The 21,730-nt window shown below is 45.2% G+C and overlaps 1 protein-coding gene across 1 annotated transcript in view; it reads right to left on the reverse strand.

Moving 5' to 3' along the window:
* Positions 1-420: 420 nt before the first annotated feature.
* gab1 (GRB2-associated binding protein 1) overlaps positions 421-21,730 on the reverse strand; it is a 28,850-nt gene continuing 7,540 nt past the window's right edge. The window contains 12 exon segments of the mRNA XM_068750850.1: positions 421-2,574; positions 2,653-2,781; positions 4,273-4,396; positions 4,864-4,957; positions 5,773-5,865; positions 7,643-7,943; positions 8,179-8,273; positions 9,383-10,062; positions 10,883-11,096; positions 11,134-11,151; positions 12,347-12,512; positions 12,679-12,807. Coding sequence (XP_068606951.1) covers positions 2,416-2,574; positions 2,653-2,781; positions 4,273-4,396; positions 4,864-4,957; positions 5,773-5,865; positions 7,643-7,943; positions 8,179-8,273; positions 9,383-10,062; positions 10,883-11,096; positions 11,134-11,151; positions 12,347-12,512; positions 12,679-12,807 — 2,202 coding nt within the window. The 3' untranslated portion in view covers positions 421-2,415.

The raw sequence follows: 21,730 nt of genomic DNA on the forward strand, positions 1-21,730 counted from the left end.
TATATATATAAATGTCTAACCTCTTACCTCTCTTGACCCTCTTCCTCATGCAAGTCATGTAATTGAACTTTGGTGACGCAGGTGGGCGGAGCCAGACCCGTTTAATTCCGGGGTCACGCCCCCTAATAAAATATCATGGGCTTATTTACATATTAACATTATAGGAAAAACCATTAGTTAAATGACTTCGGTCTGTTCTGGTTGCTTCATGTGCTTAAACTATACAAACAAAACGAGAATGCTTAAACCATATGTTGAAATGAATATTTCTTAGTATTTTATTTTACATTTGAGCCAAAAGTAGGGTAGTAGTAGAATTCTATTCCTACCCAACTGAGGGTTTATTCGCTCCATTTCTTCTTATCTTTTTCACTTTCAAATCATAACCCATTGACGACAGACGCCACACGGATAAGAGGTTTGATTTATTTATTACAGTTTACATTTTCGGTCAAGATTCATTAAAAAAGATAAAGCATCATCGGCTTTGCAGATCATATCACAGAGACTGCAATAAGGAAAGAGTGAAGTAGAATGAAGATGACTTAGTAGGCACATTTTTCAAACGATCGACGACAAAAATATGTACAGCAATGGTTCTACATTTGTGGGTAGCACGTGCTTGGGATGACAGAGTGATTGTTCACAGGTTAGTAAAGCACAATGTGATGCAGATATAAAGGCTTTCAACTACACGAGGCAGCCCATTTCAAGACCTGTATGCCAGTTCACTTTTGAAATAAATTAAAGAGTTGAATTTGTGAAACTAGCTGACCGGTACTCGTCAAAAACTAAGCATTTTAACAACCTTTAAAGCAAACGTTTCTCTGCGTGAATAGAAAACACTGAGCTAAAGGTGGACGTGACTTCCACTTGATGAAACAAGTAGAGAAATAAATTAGAAATGGATAGTTGTGTTAGTATGCATCTAAAAAGTACCTGATTTTCTCAATCTAGCCTCGGTTTGATACTTTTTGCATAACTTACAGAAAAGCCGTCACGTTCATTTAAAAACTCACAGTAATTCATTCAATAATCACAAGTCTTGATACCGCCGCCGATAGGCAGAGGATTCTACCCTGCAGAATCCACACACCTTCGGGTCAAACACGCTGGATATTCCAAACAAATAAAGGACACTTTTTCCTGTTTATATACATAACACTTTTATACAGTCTTTGTACTTCCATTATCAGATTGAAGCATCTCCAGATACAAAGTAAATGGAAATCAAATCATGTTCAGTGGATTTAACCTTGAATGAATCCAAAGTTTAAATTGAGCACTTAGATGTACAATTCACTGCCTTAAAAAAAAAAAAAAAAAAGTAAACAGCTGAAATTCTGTCGTACTGGTTTATTTTAGGGATGATTTTTAAAGTTTGCCTTCGCAAATGTTCGGACTCGAGCCAAGCACAAAAAATAAAAAAATGTTTTATAAATGGCCAACAATTATCTAACTTAGCTTCAAAAATACAAAACACCGCCGACAAAGTAATGCCTCGTCTTTTAAACTGATCATCTCATAAAAGTGCAAAAAAAAAAAAAAAAAGAAAATTCTCCAGAGTTGAAAACAGGATTATCTCACAAATGACCACTTTGTCATCCACAACAGCAGGGGGTGCTGTGATGCAGTTTAAACAGGAGGCTGACGATTCCCTGCCAGGAATATAAATTTACCACCTGAAGCAGTTCTTAATCACTCAGCAGGGTCGTGAAGGATGAAGTACTCGGGACACTACTGGTTTTGTTGCTGTATTTTTAAGAGGTCTTGCATTTATTTCTTAACGACATTGTAAATTGTTCGTTGGTTGATCGGCGTGTGTTGCACTTTTTACTAGTGTATTGAATTAGTAAAATTCACTGTTAAAAGAATTGCAGCGCATTCGTACAACAAGTTTTGTTTAAATACAGCAGGACATTATCTCCAGAGAAACACCGTTTACTAGCTATGACAACTAGCAGAGTGTCGCACTAACTAAGGACTGTGATCGTGCCCATCAAGTGATTTTTCACTCACACGCCAAACTGCATTAAAATTTAAGGAAATGTTAATTCTGGATCAGCTCACCAGACATTGAAAAGTGAACAAAAACGAATAAACAGAACAGGCGGCAGTGAATGGTCAAAGTTTGAGAGTCAAACCCCAAAGACAAGTCCAGTCATTCCACCGGCTTTGTACTGTGTACAGCTTATTCCTGGCTCAATAGCCCTTCCTAAATGTGTACACACAGTGCTGTCCTAAACCGTGCAGCAGTGTAAACTAAAGACAGTCGCGTGGCTATGAACCTCCACGGCCCCTGCACAGTAACGGTGGCGCCGAGGCAGGACGTCCCAAAGCACAAACAGCCTGCACTCGTCTGAACGGGCCGACGGTTTGAGGGATAGGAGGGCGGTTTGGCGTTTGGGAATGGGGTCACTTGGTTGCTTTGGAAGGGGTGTCCGTCTCTGTGGATTGGCGGCCATCGTTCCAGGCTTCCCTGGTGCTCTTAAGGGCCTGCGTCCGTTGCTGATCCACAACCACGTAGTCGACGCGCTCGTCCGATGCTGCCACGCCCGTTCCGTTGCTTTTCATCTGAGGAGGATTAAAAAAAATACAACCGATTGCAAAATTCTTCTAAATGGGCTTCTTTTTCGGGGCTGATAGTCCTACCTTCCTCGGTGGAGTCGACTTGCCGGAGTCCAGATCCAAATCGAGGTACTCCACCTGTTTGTCTCCCTTGGGCTTCACCACAGGGCTGCTCCCGCCGTCTGCAGTCATGGGTGGACCGAGCTTGTTGTTCTACGCGAGCCAGAAGAGGTTTGTTTTTACTGACACAGGAGGAACGCCAAACCGCAGCACAGTGAAAAGAGGCCCGTATTTCAATTATAGCATTATCACAATAACCAACATCTGATTTCTAAGATTTAACGGATATTTGATCAAACTAAAAAAAAAAGGTTCATTCACAAAGCATGTTCTAACAGTAAAAACTGTCCTATCAAAATGTCAAAGAGTTTTCAAAAGATATTTGGTAGATCTTCATACTGAAAAGATTGTTACTCCATTACTCCTAATCTATCTGAATAATTTGATTTGTCCTGCTAGAGTTGAGCATGTATTAAATTTGGGAGCGGATCCAAATGAAGGTGCGGATTCAGGAATTTCGGGCCTGGGCGGAGGCATGAACTCTTCCGAGGGCCTTTCTGGTTTATTCTGGGATGTTTTGCATAATTCTATCTTGAATAAAAAATGTTTTTACTGACAATGCTTTGTGGTTTTATTTATTTTAGTCATATCTTACCATTAAATTGTAATACTTCAATTTCTTGTATTGTGACAATGCTACATGGTGTTAATTACTAACTACATAGTTATTAGAACTAGGATAGTGACAAAATTAGGATGCAGTGATTTGAAGAAAGGTGATGGGAAAATGAACAATAAAACCCTCGAGGTCATCTTGCAAGTGCTGGGGAGGGATACTAGTACATATATCAAACTATGTACTCCTAGGTATTGATCTGAGGAGAACTGGTACAGTAACTACTGGTATTCTCACAGGGTAGGCCATGCATATCTAACCTGGCAACCCTGCTCACCTCCTCTATGGTGTCAAGTTCCTCCACCTCCCTCTTTACAGGGGTGATGGGGACTGTGCAGTAGAAGGACTCCTCTCTACAAAGAGTGAGAAGGAGGTGGTGACAAAGAAAAAAGAAGAAGAGAACAGCAGGTGGTCAAGAACAGAATGCGGGGAAAAACTGAAACGGAGATGAAGCCAGAGCCTGGAGAAGCCGAAGAAATTAGGAACACGAGGGATGAAAGAACAAGAAGTCAGTAGACAATATTAAAGTAAACGGAGAAAAGTTAACCAAAGTTTACAGGCAAAAAAAAGAAAAGAAAAATGCCAAATCTATTCCCCAAACTGAAAGAGAACGCATTCCTGCTGGGAGAAACGCTATCCCACCAATGGATGGACGACTTTCCCAATTATTGTGGCCAATCAGCAAAAGAACAAAAGAAAGAACAAAGGAAGTAAAGCAGCAGAACAAGAGGAAACCGTGAAGAAAAGGATTGAAATGTCGAGGAGTCCGTCTGCAGCGGCTAGTTACTGATGCGTGCCTTAAGCAACGGGGTTTCTACGACTACAACAGCGCGACATTCTTTGTTGGAACATCTTTGTCTGCCTCATCCAAACTCCACTGCTTCTACGGTGCACCTCGCGTAGTACAGGATAAAGAAAAGGGATCATGCAGCTTCGTAGAAATCACAGGATAGTTGTGTGCTACATACTGGGTCATCTGTGGACATATTAGACTCCATGGGTACATAATTTTCCTCACAGTCCTCGGAGTCAGTGCTGGAGGCCGTGCTATGCACTGACGGGGGTCTTGTTGGCATTGGAAACCTGGAGGAACTGAGTAGCAGTCACAATGTTTACACACCGGCTTCCAGGTTATCACACGTACAAGACATCACAGCCAATCGGCAAACAGTTCCTGTAACACGGCGCGCAGAGATAGACCTCATCCCACTAACCCACGACAGTAATGCATGACGGGTTAGTGCCTAATTCTTTAGTGAATCCTACACTAGAAGTATTACAAAAGAGAATGTTCACACCAACTGACCCTTTTCCTAAAATAGAGGTGTCGGTAGTATAACAAGTATGCGGCAGAATATATTTTTTATCATTTCCTTTATCCTCATACTTAAACAGGCACTCCATTTATGCCTGACAGGAAGTGCCAGTGCCTCTTCCTGGGACGGCCTGCCCCACCTGACTTTAAACTAAAACACAAATACAATGAGGGCTGCATGTAGTGTGAACAACCCCTTTACTTGGGTGGCATCGCGTCGAACAGGTGCGTGTCGGATACTTACTCCCGAGCGAATGAGCGCGTGACGGGCGAGCGCACGGGCGTGCAGGGCTCCTCCCATTCCGGCAGCGGTTTGATCTCTAGTGGAGCAGGTCTTCCTGAAGCAAGGTACACACACATAGCAGTCAGTCTCTGCTGACGACCCGCACTTAAGATGCCGCAGAGATGTCGCACAGCATGCAGAGTTCATTGTTTATTCCTTTACACGTGAACAAATGAATAGCTAAGCTAACCGCTAACACAATCAGAGCCTAGCTCCCTGCAGGTGCGCATCGACTGCACGCTCCCGTGTGCTCACGCCGAGGAGGGAGGGTTACTTCCATAGATGATATCGTGGTTCAATTTCCTTCTGAGGAGCCACCTGATTTCCAGAGTGTGCGTTTCGTGATGATTCCGCTGTTGCAGCAACATCTAAATGTGTGTGTGTGTGTGTGTGTGTGCGTGTGTTTTTTTGGAAAACTGATTATGTGAGGATAAACAAAACACAAAGTGAAACGTTGGTTCGGAGTAACGTTTCAGACTAAGAACTTTGGCTGACTGTGGATAAGGAATGATCAGGAAGAAGGCGAGGCAGCGGTGAAAGCTAAAGGCAATTTAGTTTAAAAAAACTCAATTCACCACGCATCAAGTGCACATTCCGCACTTCCTGCTGGGATTTAAAAGAATACACACGACACAACAGCTCTTCGGCTCGCGTCATATTTTCACACCTGCATGAGTGGCTCTGGAAGTATTATGAATACTACTTTATTGATTGTGGTTCACACACATTTAATCTCTATAGAAGCAGCAGGCATGATAATCCCAACAAATCCCACTATTGACAGCATGCAAAGAAATGGAGAAGAGTTTGGACAGGTCAAAGAATGAAAAGCTTTCAGACACACAGTGGCAGTTCAGTATCGGTACCTACCCTTGCGTCGTCCCCGTGGGAATTCACCTACGGTTTGAGAGTCGGTTCGCTCTAAACCGACACCTTTTGCTCTTATTATTTTAGGACTCTGACCTGATTGGTGAAAGAAGACTTTGCTTATTACAAAACTTGCGTTGATCACAGCAGTCAAACGCTACTTTAACAAACCCTTGCCATGCAAAGCGAAAGACGCGGAGACTTTGCTGGGAAACCACGACCTCGCATACACCCCCGATCATTTTGTAGTTGCAGCACATTTATCAAAAGAACGATCGTCATGACAACAGCGGACCCAATGCTGCCCAACATGCACCTCGCTCCATGCGCCACGGCTTCCCACACAAAGACTGACATCACAGCTGTGCATGCACGATGAGTGTCCAGTGAGAAATCATGTCACGTACAAATGTGCACAACTTACTGCTAATGCACGTCTATTTAGCAGCTCCTTTATCAACACACTTATCACAACATTTTCTTTCTGCAGCGCCGACAAGAATGAAAATGAAATGTGCCACAAACGTCTGAAAAGTAAGACGCTTAATTTCAGCAGAACAACACAGGACAGTGTTAATGAAACAAAAGTAGTTTAGCCTTCAGCACAGATGACAAAGCCTTCGTAACACACTGCTGAGGAAACGGAAGCAGAGAGAAGTGCACACAAGGTGAACACGGCTGGTAGCATTAGTCCCGAGTTCAAAGGAAGTTTGCATGGCTCATGGCATTCCCACACTCTACTGTAATAGTGGTTTAAAAATATCTCATGTCAGCGCAGCTCAACCACGGCGTTACTCAAGACTGTTTACGTCGCTCCAGTCTCAGTCTGCGCATCATAACATAAGAGCATTTGGCTGTGGGCTTGTTGTTTGTGATTTATAAATAGCGTTAGAAAGGAAAGGAAGTGTCAGACGGGATGGAGAAAAGGGTCCAACTCCCTGAAAATAACAGCGTGCAAACTTTACTCCACGCCCCGAGGATCAAACGCTACGGTCCAGGACCGACAGCAGCGTTTCAAGGGCCTGGGAAAACTACAGTGAGGACGAGCTGCTGGGAACGGATTGGCTGAATGCGACTTGGAATGTTGCACTGGAAATTTCAATGATTTCATTTTCTTCTTCTTTGAATATAAGTAATGCCCTGAAACCGGCCGACTTAAACTTTAGTCATTAGATGATTCTCTGTTTGATAACTTTCATTTGTGGAAGTTCAAAAACAGCCAGAGGTCGTGAAAGGAAGGGTTCTCTATTGGGTAATGTTATTTCTTTAGTGACAACCAGCCGTAGATTATGTTTGTTCCCATACAACGACTCTTTGTCTCTTCAAATTTCAAACGTCTTTGCCCAATCAGCCCAGATTGCAATTCCCCTGGCTATTAGGTCCTTTCATCAAAGAGCTCCATTCAGAGGACGGAAACAAAGGAGACGGAGGTGACTACTCCGGCTTTGGCCATTCCGCGGCACAGGGGCCAGCCTCCTCCGAAACGGTCCGCACGGCCTCTTGAGCTCAGGACAAAAGTGCTTTTGACAAGGAGCTTTCTGCGATGGGTGGGGCGTGAGAGGATGTAGCAGGCACTGAACTAATTCATCAAGCGGAGAACACACAGTCGGGAACAGACACTGAGGTAAAGGGTCGCGTTCAATGCACCGCCCAATCGAAGGGGGGGGGATTTTACAATTCAACAACATCTAAGAAAACTGGTTGGAAATGACACGATTTGGTGCAGCTGATTTTCTAACCATGAGCCAGCAGCTGAATGCGAGACAGTTGTTGCATTAGTGGACACAGAGCACACTGAACAATGACCTACAGCACGCATCACCTCCGCAGCAACCCCCCCCCTTTTACTGCATGCGCGACTACGCCCGCTCACCTTTACGATCGGGTTTGAGATTTCGGTCCACCGGAGGCGGCTGGCAGTCGCTGAGCACCGGCCTACGAGGAGGGGTCTTAGGACTGGAGCGAAAGCCCATGTGGGCAGGCGGGGGCACCTGTTTCCCCAGGGAGGAGAACTCCATGGTGCTCGGGGTCATGGGCACGTAGTTCGCTTCGTGTATGGGTTCCGGCAAGCAGCCCGAGTGATGGTGCGACGGGGAGTTGGCACTCATGGGTACGTAGTTCTGGTCGATCTCTTCCGCAGACTGGCTGCCCACTGGCATCATTCCTTTGCTTTTCTGAGAGCCACAAATCAAACAAGCGTTTTCATCAACAAAGAACAGAAAGAGCTGGTTTGAGGCTGCCACTCTACTTAACGGAGACCAGTAATTATGTTTTCTTTACAAAATGAGCGGTGGCTGGCGTGTCGTTCATTAGCAGACAAAGCATGGGCTGCGGCAAAGAGATTACAGATATACAAATATACAGAAACTACCGAGTGTAACTGACACAGAGAGACAGCGTTACACTTACAAAGTAACTGTTGAAGTTTTCACTGAACTCAAATGAGCAGCTTTTGTCAGACGGGAATGATCTGGGAATGTCGTAGCAGTCCTGCGATCCAAAATCTGCAAAAGAGGAAATACAATTATCTTTATCGCTCAAAGAAAACATCAGCTATGAATCCTATTTCAGCACCACGGCCGACTTTTCAAGCCCATTTGGAATGCTGCGCGTTTTCACGAATCTATAATTCTGATATCATTTCGTGCTCAGCGACTTTAATTTATCGACTTCTTTTTTTTTTTGCTTTTTCATTCGGCTCTGATGTAGTCACTAATGCTCTTCCCTTCCAGCCACGAGAACTGCCATAGTGCTTGTTTGGCAAATGACAGCTGAGGAAGTGGTGGATGGAGATCAGGACGGGCAAAACAATCGGCCACGTCACTCCTTTGAAATACAGTAAGAGTCCCAGATCAACAGGAATGCGAGCTCCATGAAGCATCACTCTATTTAATGGCCTTCACCAGGATGCAAAGGCAGAATTAAATGGTATAATCCGGTCTGATCACATCAGAACTAGAATTATATTTTTGCGCTGTGACATATTCCGATACTTTCAGCAGCGTTTAACACAGGTGAGACTGGCAGCTCGAGTTTCACCTCAGGATTACCTCTCTGGGTTTTGTCTTATATTGCCGCTGATACTTCTGCAATGACATCTGTCACCACTAGAGGGGGGAGTAGTGGAGGAATATACTGCATGCTGTGGCCTCAAATGAAGGTGAAGGTTTTGTTCAGGCTGCACGTTGACACAAGTTCAGAAGATACTACTGCCAGATTTCTTTTTTTTTTTTTTTAGATGCTTTATTTTTGCTAAACTGCGACTATAAAATACATCCAGGCTATTCTTGAAGATTTTCCAAGGCTCCGCCGTCCTATTTTAATAGATTTCCTCTCGTGAGTTTAGTGGCGATGCCGTTCAGAATATGTACTGCTGATAACTGCTAAGGTTTATCCTTGGTTTCAGTAAAAATGAAAATTGAAATTAATCTGATATCGCTTACCACCCATCACAAACGCATAAAGAGTGCTGAATGCCAAAATAAAAGCTCTGCAAAAGCCTTTCGGTCCGCGTCAACGTGTGCATCATACGCCATATTTGGATACATTTCAAGATCATAAAGCCTATTTTCACACGGGTGTTCCAACAAATAAGAAATCTCTCTCCTCTAACCTTTGCGGAGGCGTGAGCAGTCCACGGTGCCGATGGTATTGCTGCGTAGCGCCTTAACGCCGGCACCCGTAGGCACACAGTAGTTTCCATCCGTCTCCGAGGCTGAGCGGGGCACGTGGTAGGTGTCCGTAGGCGACCGCTCAGCGGGGGCCGGCGGGGGTCCTGAGCTGGAATTGAGCAAAGGTTTGGGCGGTCGGGGAGGGGGAACAACATCTCCCCCGCCCTCTCCTACCCCCGTCGATGAGGACGAAGTGCGGGGCACCTGGTAAGTACAGTTTGCACCGGGTGTAGGTGGGATATCATAACTTATGGAAAGGTTGCGCATCTGCGCCTCCATGGAGGCTTTCCGCGACGGCGTGTTGAAGACGTAGAGCTCAGAGCCGTCCCCGCTGTCCGGATAGGCTGAAGGCGAGGAGGCCGACTTTGGAAGCAGCACGGTGTCCTGCGAGTAGCTGCGGGGGAGGTGGTAAAAGCCGCTATCGGTCGAAATCGAGGCACCGCGTGACGGAGGCGAGTCGTAGATGGACGAGGCGGAGGCAGGGGCTGGATTCTGGGGGAAGAAGCCGTTGTGCGAGGTGTGCTTTGCCGAGGAGGTGGAGGAGGTGGGCGTGCGGTGGGAGGGGAGGTTGTCGTTCAGGTCCGTCTCTGAAGAGGTAGACTTGGAACATTCAGCATGGGCTCTAAAGAAGAACAACGATATACAAGAGAGGAGGAAAAAGATAATGAGTCTGCATTAGTCTGTGCAGGTTCATTAAGCTACAGGTCAGTGGTTTAGGCACTCAGTTCTCTCCCATAGCAAACAGACTCGTCTTTACTGGCGTCACGTTCAATGCCACAAGCATGCTGGAACACAGGGAGCAGTAGAAAGCAACAGATTACATACGCCCCCCCCCTTTCACTTTGGTGATAAAGATCGGGGACTGACACGGGCCGGTGAGTTACAGTCATTGGTTTTTTTCGCACTAATGACCAAATTAATGTTAATCGAGTATTTAATCGTCGCCATCTTGTTAGGTTTACATCACAGCTGATTGGAGCAGGAGTAAATAAATACCCCAGCCACACGACCCCACAGTAGTTAGCTGTAGGAGCCATTTTTGTCCCAGTATGACAGGGGCATTTATATCACACTGTAAAACAATAGACATATCTCTTATCACTAATCTTTGGTCACTTCTAAAACATGCAAAATGAAGGCTGTGTTAAAGAATGAGTCTGTTCTGTAAGAAGTGCTTGACCTGTCTATTATTATTATTTTAATAGAGGAATCGGGCACTCCACACAAGCAGGCAGCCCCACTCACAGGAAACCTTGGGGAGGAAGAGTCTTGCTCTCACACTCCTCCAGGAGCAAATACTCTCGGTCTCCCTCCAGTGAAGAGAGAGGCTGCACCGAGCTGAACGCCGCGCAGCAGAAAGGACACAGGGTTCGGCAGGACAGGTGAAACGTATGGAAAAAGAACTGCACTCCAGCTCGGGGACTCCGGCGCCTCGGACATACCTGCTGGGCTCCGGCTTTTTGCTCTCACAGTTGACCAGCCACAGGTAATCCTGAGGCTCCTCCGAACTGGACTGAGAGTCCAGGTGTCGCACGTTGACCGGCTGGTATGGAGGGGGGAGGTTCGACAGCACCGCTGCCGGACCGACAATGTTACTCAGTGCTGGGTGAGGGGGGGCGTCCACCACCGGCCCGCCGATGGCTGACTGGTGAGCAGCTTTCGCAGCCTCTGGAGAGAGAAGACGTCTTTAAACTCAGTCACGACGAGTCCTCTCCAAAGCCCTCTGCTCAAGCTGATTGCGTTGCTCACGGCGATGAGTATGCGTGGTAAAATATATCCGTTTTCATTCCAGGTGTTTGTATATTCTCCTCTCGCTCACTTCAATAATGGACGTGGTTTCATTATCAAGGCCCTCTCTTCTTCCTTTGAAAGTAAAGTTCTCTCTTGCGAGGAGATCGTTTGTACCGCTCATCTCTTCTAGGTTCCCTCCTTTTCCCCCATTTGTTTATTGGAAAGCTACGAGAAATGATTCATGTAGGGAATCTCTACCTATCTCTACCTTCTACACCGCCCATCAGAGCTGTGCCCCCCCCCCCCCCCCACCCCCCTGCTGCTCTGCCTAATGTGTCCTCCATTGATATTTGCCCAGCCGTGAAGCACTCTAGTTTGGCCGCACACGATGAGTGGAAGTTTGCTCTCGCATGCAGAGAAGTGCAAGCCAGCAAAAAACAGGATGTTAAACTGTAAGAAAGGCTATCTGTAAGGCATTTATCTTTACATACAGCACCTTGAATTTGCACACCAGGGCTGTTTGAATAATAAGAATTCAGTTGAAGACATGCCATTGACTCGGTCTCCAGGTTTAAAGAGTACATAAATCACACCAACAGTATCTTTGTGATTTGACATGACAAGCTGTCGATGGAAATTATGTCCAATTAGTGCAACCTTAAAGGAAAATTATCATCACGCTAAAAATACTTTTGGATATAGTATATATAGAATCAAGTATAGATGCATGAAGTCACATTTCACACGAGGGGAAACAAAATACATCAGGGTGAACGAGAATGAGATATGGAGCTGAAGAACAACAGATGGGTGCGACCGAAAGGCGCACAATGCTTTGATTATCCAGAAGTGAGAACAAGTAAGTAATGTGAGCCTGGAGCAAACACACTGATACACACATGGGTGACCGGCCCTCAGCTGTGAACCAATACAGGCTGAATAGAGGCCTTCTGGTACATTCAGCAGGCGCTGAAATGTAGCCCAATTACCATTAATGCTATTAATAATGCACCTGGCTTAAAGCTGGATATGTACACAACGTGGGTAAAGTACACCCCGACAGAAAGCTACTATTACAGTGTAATTGTAATAGTACATCAGCTTTAATTGTAGACATAGAGGGATGTGAGTGACGTGAACCGGGTTGTTGCGTGGCATCCATGATGCGTCCTTACCGTCATCAGTGGGGTTAAACCCACAAATGTCGCAAATGCAGCGAACCCACTTGTTCATCTCTTCTTCAGTGTCCGCCACCAAGTAGAATATACGGTCAATGGTCTTGATGTCAAATATGAAGCTGTGCTCCAAGTCCTTCTTGTTGAACGTAAGCCCAGCGTCCACCTTGAGGGACAAACATGTCTTCCTTTAACATGTCATCCGGCAAAAGTGTTTTAAAAAATGTTTGAAAATGAAATTATCCCTGACGTGAAAACATGGCTACAAGCGGGCACCTACAAAGAATGAATTACACATTCAGAAAGCAGGAACTGATCATGTCAAGCGATACCTGTTCACACAAGTTGAGATCAATCACGCGGATGGGCTTCTTGGCGTGGTCATTCTTGTAGTACTCCAACACATCCGGGTCGCCTGTCAGACGGCCACTGCGAAGAACAAACCACCGCTTCTTCCATGCCTGGGGGGCGAGCGCAGAAACGAGGGCATAGGTTATTATTTGGGTTCGACAATGACAGCTCCATTCCCAACTGAGCACAAGCTTTATTTTTCCAGTTTAGCCAATGTGTTCTTGCATGCGTCTCTGCTTTGCCCCTTGCCCGCCCCCCAGCCCCCCAGCTGCAATGCCTGAGCCGGAGCCATACACAAACCAGAATGAGCATTAGCGTCTATTGTAACCACGTAAACAGAACAGAAAAAATCTGTTAAAAATCAAGAGCACAACTTGAGAACTTGTGCAGAAAGTCTCGTGAAAAGATATAAAAACAGGCTACGTTCAAGAAACCAAAGCTAACTGATGCGCAGAAGCCACTTTACTGGCGCTACACGCATGAAAAATACAAGAAACCTTTCTACCAGTCGTTGTAGTTTCAGGAGAGATCCTAACCCGATTCATAATGTTGTTGTTCGTCGTGGGCGAGCGATGAAGACTCTCAGATCTTTGCCGATATAAATCGAATCGAAGACACAAACACACGCTGGCGAGTACGAGATACAACCCCTATTAGCATTCTACAGCAACACACTCCGACACGCGGATACGTTTCACACGCTTCATCTCAAAAAGGACTGGATTATATAATCGCATTCTCAATCTCAGATTGCATCTTTGGTATCGGACATGAGATGCTGGTCATTTATCAGTCGACTGACGAACGGAACGTCAGAATCCATGTTGTCCACAAAGTGACGGTGCAAAAACAAAAGTGATGTTTGTAATTCTGGTCAGACAAAGATGGTGGGTGCAGAGAGGAAACATCTCTCTCCCTCTCCCTCTCCCTCTCTCTCTCTGGCACATGACAAAGCAGTCTTGGGTCAAGTTACCCTGCGGAGAACAGAAGGACTGAAGGCTTAAGTTACAGTGAAGCCAGGCCGGCCCAGGGTGAGTGATGACAAGGGACAAGTAACGAACAGATGCATCCGAGGCCCATTTAACAAAAAAAAAAACAGCTTGTCAGGGAGTAAATGTCTCTTAAAATTCAAGTAAAGAGAATATCAAAATGACAAAACAGGCTGATCAGCCGGCCGATTAATACTGCTGTGAGAGGCTCAAACAGGTCTCCAGCGTAAGTTTTGTTTGTTTTCAGCAAAATAAGACTGGAACGTTGAAGGTGTATGCTGCAAGTTATTTAAAAAAATCTGTATCGGCCAAAATCGGAATCAGCAGGTCAGGATTTTTAAAGATCGGTGCAGCCCCTACAAATCAGTTAGATTTCAGAGATTCCAACATCAGTCCAAACACTAAACTGAATCTCAAGGATCTTGAAGAGATGAACGCATTTCATCAAGCAGCCCAAATGTGCGGTTTATGCACGCAGGCTTGGCGAGATTCAGTTCAGAGCTTTATTGTCCCACAAGGGGAAATTTGCTTTGCAGCAGAGGTCACAACAACAACAATAATACCACAGGACGACATGGAACATGTAAAGTAAAACAACAATAAAAACAACCTTAAAAAAATAAAAAATAAATCTGTCCTATCTCTGGGATGGAGGCCCATGGTAGAACGGGTCTCTCTGTGCGTGCCTTTGGCTCGGCCTGAGCCCCGTTAACTCAACCAGGTCAGAGCAATCCTCGAAGGCCAGACATCAATCTAGCCGTTTGAACACACGTCGCCTTCACCCACGAGGCTCCTTCAGTTCTAAGTGACAAGTGAAATAGTTTGCATTCAGATTGAGGATTTCGTGGTCGTGACTGTCAGCATTATTGACCTCAGGAGGGTTTAAATATCTGAAGGCAACACACATGAATGTAAACGACCTGTTTGCCCCACTTAAAGGTTTGTGTAACTAAGTGGCCGACAGCACGGATGTGATCCTACAGAGAGACGAGTGTCAGTCTGTAATGAACTGATTTGGGCCATTTTAGTCCCTCTAGTCTAAAGTATGTGCTTTGTGGAACACATTTATTTGTCATGGATTAAAGTCATGAAAGAGACGCAGTGTGATCTGACGATTTCAATGAAGACAGAAGATAAAACTTGGACATGTCCTCATAGACAAATCCTTAACACCAAAGTAGTCCCTCGATATTCATATTATGTTTGGGGGGGGGGGGGGGCATCTCTGCCATTTCCTGAGAAAACAGGATATACCAAATATTAACATAAAAGAAATTGAAGTACGCCAGTGAATCAATGGTTGTCTAGTTAATCGTTACATACCTGCTGTCAAGAATCATGAAGAACCTGCTTTCCCTTTTCTACAGTCCATACAGCGCTGAATGAACGGCTACAAAGTACTTCATAAATATATTCTGGAGTCTCGTCTAGACCGAATACACACAAACATTCCCATTCAGCTCAGGCTGTGTTCAGAGCCCACTTCAGCAGGTAAGAAAATCATTTGACCCATTTTGGAATGGGACGGAGAGGACGACCCCGGTAGGGCAGCTGTCCCTACCAGCCTCTCCCCTCCCACTTTGTTCCAAGTATCCTAGTGTCCTTCTGATAGGGTGAGACACGGGAAGACACCCTCCATTCATCCACTCAGATCCTATAGCATATGGGGGTCAGACAGAGAGAGTATTGAGGGGAAGACTAAGACTAAGACGGGGGGGGGCGGTAAGAAGAGTAGAAGTCACTGAGTGCAGCCGGCCTGCCATCAAAGGTCTCATGAACCCAACATGCAGCTAATATGCATCATCTGGAGAAGACCAAAACGGCACTGCCACTGAGAACTGAAATATAGAGACCAAATCAGCTGTCCCATCACTTATTCCAAAGAAGAAACACTTTCACATCGTCTCTTCAAGGACCAGCGCCATGCTGCACATGCGCCCCCCCCCCCCCCCCCCCCCCCTCATAAAAAGACTGTCGCCAACAGCATTGTTTTCAAATGTAACTCTCAAGAGAGAGAGAAAGAAAGTGAACATGAAAGCGTGAAAAAGTACTGAATAATTCCTTTCAGACACTTTTTGGCACAAACGGAGGCATTGTTCCTGTCGTCGTTTGTAAAGAAAGAAATTAGCCACAGCAGGCTCATATCAGACATCGGAAAGGAAAAACAAAAATTAACACTTTGGGGGGGGGCGCAATGTCAAAATTGCCACCAGGACTGGTGGAGTAACAGAGACGGCTCGGCATCGCAGCGATAACAGAAAAATATCCATTACATAGCAAGCAAAAAGAGCTCGAGCTGCAGCTTCTAAAAATAACTGTGCATTCCGCTGAACACAATAAACCAGTTACTGGTGAACCGTAACCCCCTCACCCTAAAAATAAATCCACATTTGCTGCGCCTGGAAAGCTAATTTTGCTTCATGGATTAATGCGCCCTAAAATTCTTTAAGTGCACTAATTGCTAACGTGAATGTAGCGTCATTACAGGTTGCTAAACGCCACACTTAAACTTCCATACACCTAAATGGTAAATTACACTTGACCTGTAGGGGGGGGGGGGGGGGCGCGTTATTTCTGCAGCAGCAGCAGGACGTTACACAAAGACGGCGCCCCCCATGGGCGTTGGTGTCGTGTGCGACAAACATAGCTGTGTACATACACTGAAGTCCATTCCGTCTGACACCGGCAGTTTGCAATGGCCGAGCTTTCTCTACTGTTCTGGTTAAGCTAACAGGATCTGGATGCGCAGTTAGCACTTAGCAGCATGAGAGTAGCCAAGCCATCTGTCCCGTCTGAGTGGGCTGTGGGTAAACGACCTGCAATCCCAGCTGCACTGACTCATCCTGACGAGGACAGCTTCTCTGTTTGTTCATCGGGGGGGGAGATGTGTGCAGGATTAGCGCTGGGAAAAGATGAGGAATAGAAGGTCAAGACTTTGGTAAAAACAGAACAAATTAGCGTCTGTCACTCTTTTCTCTCAGGCAGAAATCACCATCAGACAACATTTTATTGTAAGAAAGAAAACAGAACTATTTTTATGGTCCAATAAAAAAAAAAAACTCATGCACTGCCTTTACACTGATAGCAATCGATCTCTCAAACAGGAAATTGGATATAAAAGTAATACAAAAGTAAGCAGTGTGTCAGGATTTGTCTTATGTAAAGAGAAAAATGTAAAGTTTAAATCCTGCTTAAAAACAACTTCCTATATTTAGATTTTTTTGTGTGATATCTTTGGTCCATAATGTAACTGCAATCATTCAAGAATGATATTTACATGGATTAAGTACATGCAGACAATAAGAGAATCGAAGACGAGTACCGGTAGGTGAAAATCACACTGCAGCACCAAAATACAAATGTGTTACAAATTATTATTGACACGACATTTCTACTCCAATCATTTCAGGAGGCAAAAAAACAAACCAAATTGCATGCCAAAAATAACTTTTTGACCCAATGCCTGAATATTAATTAGTAGCATTTACAAAATTAGAAAACTGCCAAAAACTAATTCCATGACAAATGCAGGAACAGGAACGCACAATCCAGTTGACCACGGAGCCTCACTAGCAGGACTATGGGACCGTGTTGAACAAAGGAAAGTCAAGCACGTCAGAGGTTTTGCCGCTTAATGGCATTGGTGACGAGGTCTGCAGAAGCAGACGGAGGGGAGAGACAAAAGATCTTCTGTGCCTCAGGCGGCAACTTGCACAAATCAGTCTTTGTTAGCGAGACATGACCGGGGTTCTTACTAGATAGCTATTTTTACATCCTTCAGCGGCAGAGATGGCAGTTAACGCGGCCTTGGCTGAGTGAAGCCGCTTAGCCAACGTCATCGGCTGCCGGAGGGACAGGAGACATTTATGGAAACAGGTGCACGTCTGACATCGAGCATCCCCGAAGGAACCGTGTTACCACCATATTCAGACCTCAGGTTAACAGGCTGTGCTCTAATGAGATCGCAGTTATGATGGGAGCATTGTTAGATGAACCCAAAAGGTTACGGCAATATTAGTAGTTGAAAATAATTCGGTACCGAACTGCCTGGCATTCGCGCCTCCACCTTGAGACATGTCCAGATAGAGCCAAAACTTATTCCAGATTCCAATGTCTTCAGAGCCCACCTCGCAAGCTGTGCGTCCGTTGGTGCCGTTTTCATTCTGTCCCGCTAGTAGTAGCTGTTTTTGTTGTTGTTTGTGCCCTCTGACTTTATCGTGTGCTGCAGAGAGTGTGAGGGTCGCTAGCTTGTGACCTCTCCCCTCGTCTGACTTCCTGTTCTCTGTAATCAGGTTGTCCCAGATACTCTTAACCACCGCTAGTAAATTAAAAGGGGCGGGTGTAGTGGAGAATAGTGGGTGTAAATGGGAGCGTACCCAAACCCCCCCCCCCCCCAAAAAAAACTGTGTATAATCTGTGTATTTATCAGATACACAGATTATATAATGTGTTTTTGTCATGCTATTCTGTAATAACCAAAACAACAGTCAGCACAAAGACACATGATGTTTTGGGGGCAGCCCACAGGAAGCGCAATAACACACGAGAGCTTTACGCAACTCGCACTTCTGCAGAAACGAGTTCTTTTAAACTGCTGTTTAACCCACAACACAGCAATCGATCGAGAACAAATGTGCAGACGGGTAATTACATGATTTGGTTATCTCATGCAACGCGATTCAAGTTTCACTGACATCTCCATTCTTGCTCTACCACACACTGAGAGGCAGATAACCATTGCAGAAAATATGCTGTCCCATTTGCCGACACAGGATCCAGGAAGGAATAACAGTTAGAAAGCAAGATCGATAAGCTAAAGATTGGGCCACCCAAGAGAAAGCAACACCAGTTTAGAAACACCTGCAGCAAAACTCCCAGCTGGGTCTGAACTGATCAGCTGTCATCTGGTTTCTCTCCTCGCCAAGAGAAAACAAGAACAAATCTTTGTTAAAGCGAAACATCACATCCTTGCTTTGTGTGCGAGCGGCCCCGCTCTACCCACACAGGTCAGATACGCAGCGAAAATCTTAAGTCCCAATTCCTCCAGAAGAGGCCGAGCTCAAGACAAACGTTCCCTTTTAAAAAGGACTGCAGATAAGTAACCTTGAATTATCACACCAAATTCAAATGTGATCTTTGTGCTCTTGTTTTATCAATTATTCACTTGGTGTCCTGCATCAATTATTGCAGGAAGGTGATGATGCTGAAGAGTCACAAACAGAGATATAATTCATATTTGTGTCTACAGAAGAAAACTTTCATTAATCCACGGCGTCAAACAGATCGACAGTGTTTTTGTGTACTACGGTGTACTGCGGCAGATTAAACTCTGAAGCAAACGGTTCTGCCAACATCGCTACATCCAGTTCTTTGAGACCGGAAACCATGAAATCACGATTTTATGGTCAGTAGTTTATAGTCAGCATAACAAAATCTGTTTTCCATGATTCCAATTTCTGAAATAATTACCTTTTACAAACAATGACTTAGTATTTACTTCTTAATAATGGTCTGCCCTGAAAAACAACATTGCAAGCGTTGATACTTGCGTTTTTCCTCTACCCAGTGTAGTGTAAATACAACGTGCATGCGTCTGTGCTAAAAATAGATACGTCTGAACGGTTGCGATAATAATCTTTTATATTACCGACCGTTTCAATGCCACACGTTCAAAGCAGCTTTTGTAAACGCCAACGTTTAGCTGCTCCGCCTACGTCAATGATCTGCCCCAGCTGTGGGACGCAATAGCAAAGCTCACAGTATGTGCGTGCTCACCAATCTATAGGATCACCTGTGATCAGAATAAGCCAGTGCTCGCCCTTTATCATCCACAGAATCCCTCCCCCCTCTCGCTTTCATTTTGCCGTCTGACAGCCGCTCCTCTTTCATGTGCAGCTGTGAAATTCTCACCCAGCCAGGCGCCATCTGACCCCGGCCCGAGCAACCTCCTAACCATCCAAAGAACACAGACCTCAGCAGACGTTCTGCTATCTTTGCAAACAACAAACACAAAGATGATCGCTCTCACGAAAGACCGCCCGAGCAGCAGACAGGTGTTCTTAACTTTTGGGCGCAATCCCACGAAAAAAAAATATATACAAAATGTATGCTTCATAATAGAAATAAAATCTTCCGGTTAACCTAAACCACAGATTCTGTAATAAAAGTTCGAAACATATCCGATATTAAACTTAACACAACGACAATAACATCTACAGAAAGCAACGCACCAGTTTCAACAACAGGTAGTGAACTCTCCGACGCCAGCGTCTTCTTACCTATTCCACACAAGCGAGGACAGCGGCGCCCACTCACACGCCAACGCCTTCGACAGCAAATGTGAGGTCTCGCTGGTCCACTAATTCTAGCAGGGCGGGGACTGGAACTGTCAAGACAAGTAACCATCCCCATTTCATTTATATGAGGATCCACAGATAGAGGGAGGGAAAAACCAGGAGACGGTCCGTAAGATGGACAACGTGAGAGATGGGGGGGGGGGGGCTCCAGTAAGAGCTCCAGTAAGAGGTTCTCAGTGGTTCTGTTCCACGGATTGATGCAGGTCGTCTTGTCTGATTTCAGAAAACAAGGATGATTGAATCAGTCTTCCACCAACCACATTTGCCGTATGTCACCTCCAACCGCTCTTAGGTTAGGTTGAGACTTAAATTGTGTTAGCAGAGTAAAGCATTAACCGGCGGGGAGCAGGTTTAAACATTAACGCAGCCTGTAGCTGCGTTTAACGTAGCATCGAGCAGTGTTAGCGCTTGTACTGTTCGCTTCTTTATGAAAACTACGCCGACTGCCTCCTGCTGTGTTTTTCAGCAAACGTGAATCTTTGCGAATCAGAAAAACAAAGGACGGGGACACAAGCAAGACCACAAAAAAACATCCCTTAGTGGAAGTTTCCACTTTGTTAGCACTTTTTTTTTTATCTTCCTGGTCATCTGGTCCCAACACACACACTGGACAAAAAGATTTCCTGTTTTGCCTCCTTTTGTCACTGCGGTTGCGCTGAAGGGTCGGCCCGAAGCTAAGTTTAGAGCCTTCTCTAAACTAACATTAGCTGCAACAGTTTAACAACATTCTTAAATTGTTGGGATTCTCACCTCCAAACTGGGAAACAGCGACAGTTCGTCTTTTCTTTGGACCCTCAGAGCTCCCTGAGTGGAATCCCACAGATGTTAGGCTGACATACTGTTACTACCGCTATGTTAGAGAAGCAGAGCGGATAACATCTGCACCATGATGGGGATTTGCTCGTATAATAGAGCGAGTAGTTAATTTTTTTAACTAATGGCAAAAGAGGGTCGTTAGGAATCCCAACAACAACAGTGTGAGGTCATCTGATGAGTGAGCGATACTGATTTTGGTCTGAAATCTGGTCTCAGGGGGAAGAAACTTCCTCATTGCTAAAAATGCAATTAGTGGCTCTCACCTGGTTCTGAAGATTCCAAGCTTTGCACGTACAAAAACAAAAAACGTCGTACGAGAAGCGAAGTAAGCAAGCTCCTGATGTTGAGTGAGTCTGACCGCTTTCCTGCTTACCCTGCTAACTCCCCTCCCCTTCTCTTTACTCCACAAAGTCTGAAACACCCTGCTCCAATAACCCCTGACCCACAGGAAGTAGACACAATGGACTGAAAATAACACACCACCTCCCCTGGCAACAACTGCTCACCCCAGTCCCCACTGCACACCACTGCCCCACTGTAGCACGCGTGCAAAGTGCCAGCCCAAGGTAGGTGGGCACAACCAAAAATATCAGCAACTGGTGAACAAACTGGCCCAAAGGTGCATTCTCCCGCGTGACTCACTCCTGCATGAACAAAAGTTCCAGAAATTAGCACTGAGGCCTGCCAAGATATTTACCTGCCGAGAAAGTCGTGTTTCTGGTCGGTTTTGTTTATTAAATTATGAAAAAACCGCAGGCGTGCGTTCCATTGCACTCACTGGAAGGGTGCAAGCATGGGCCAAAAATGAACACAATCTTGTAGCAGGTCTGAATCAGAGATAAACAAAAACATTTGTCACTTTCTAAAACACA

The sequence above is a fragment of the Brachionichthys hirsutus genome, chromosome 17, assembly GCF_040956055.1.
Source record: "Brachionichthys hirsutus isolate HB-005 chromosome 17, CSIRO-AGI_Bhir_v1, whole genome shotgun sequence".
Taxonomy (NCBI): domain Eukaryota; kingdom Metazoa; phylum Chordata; class Actinopteri; order Lophiiformes; family Brachionichthyidae; genus Brachionichthys; species Brachionichthys hirsutus.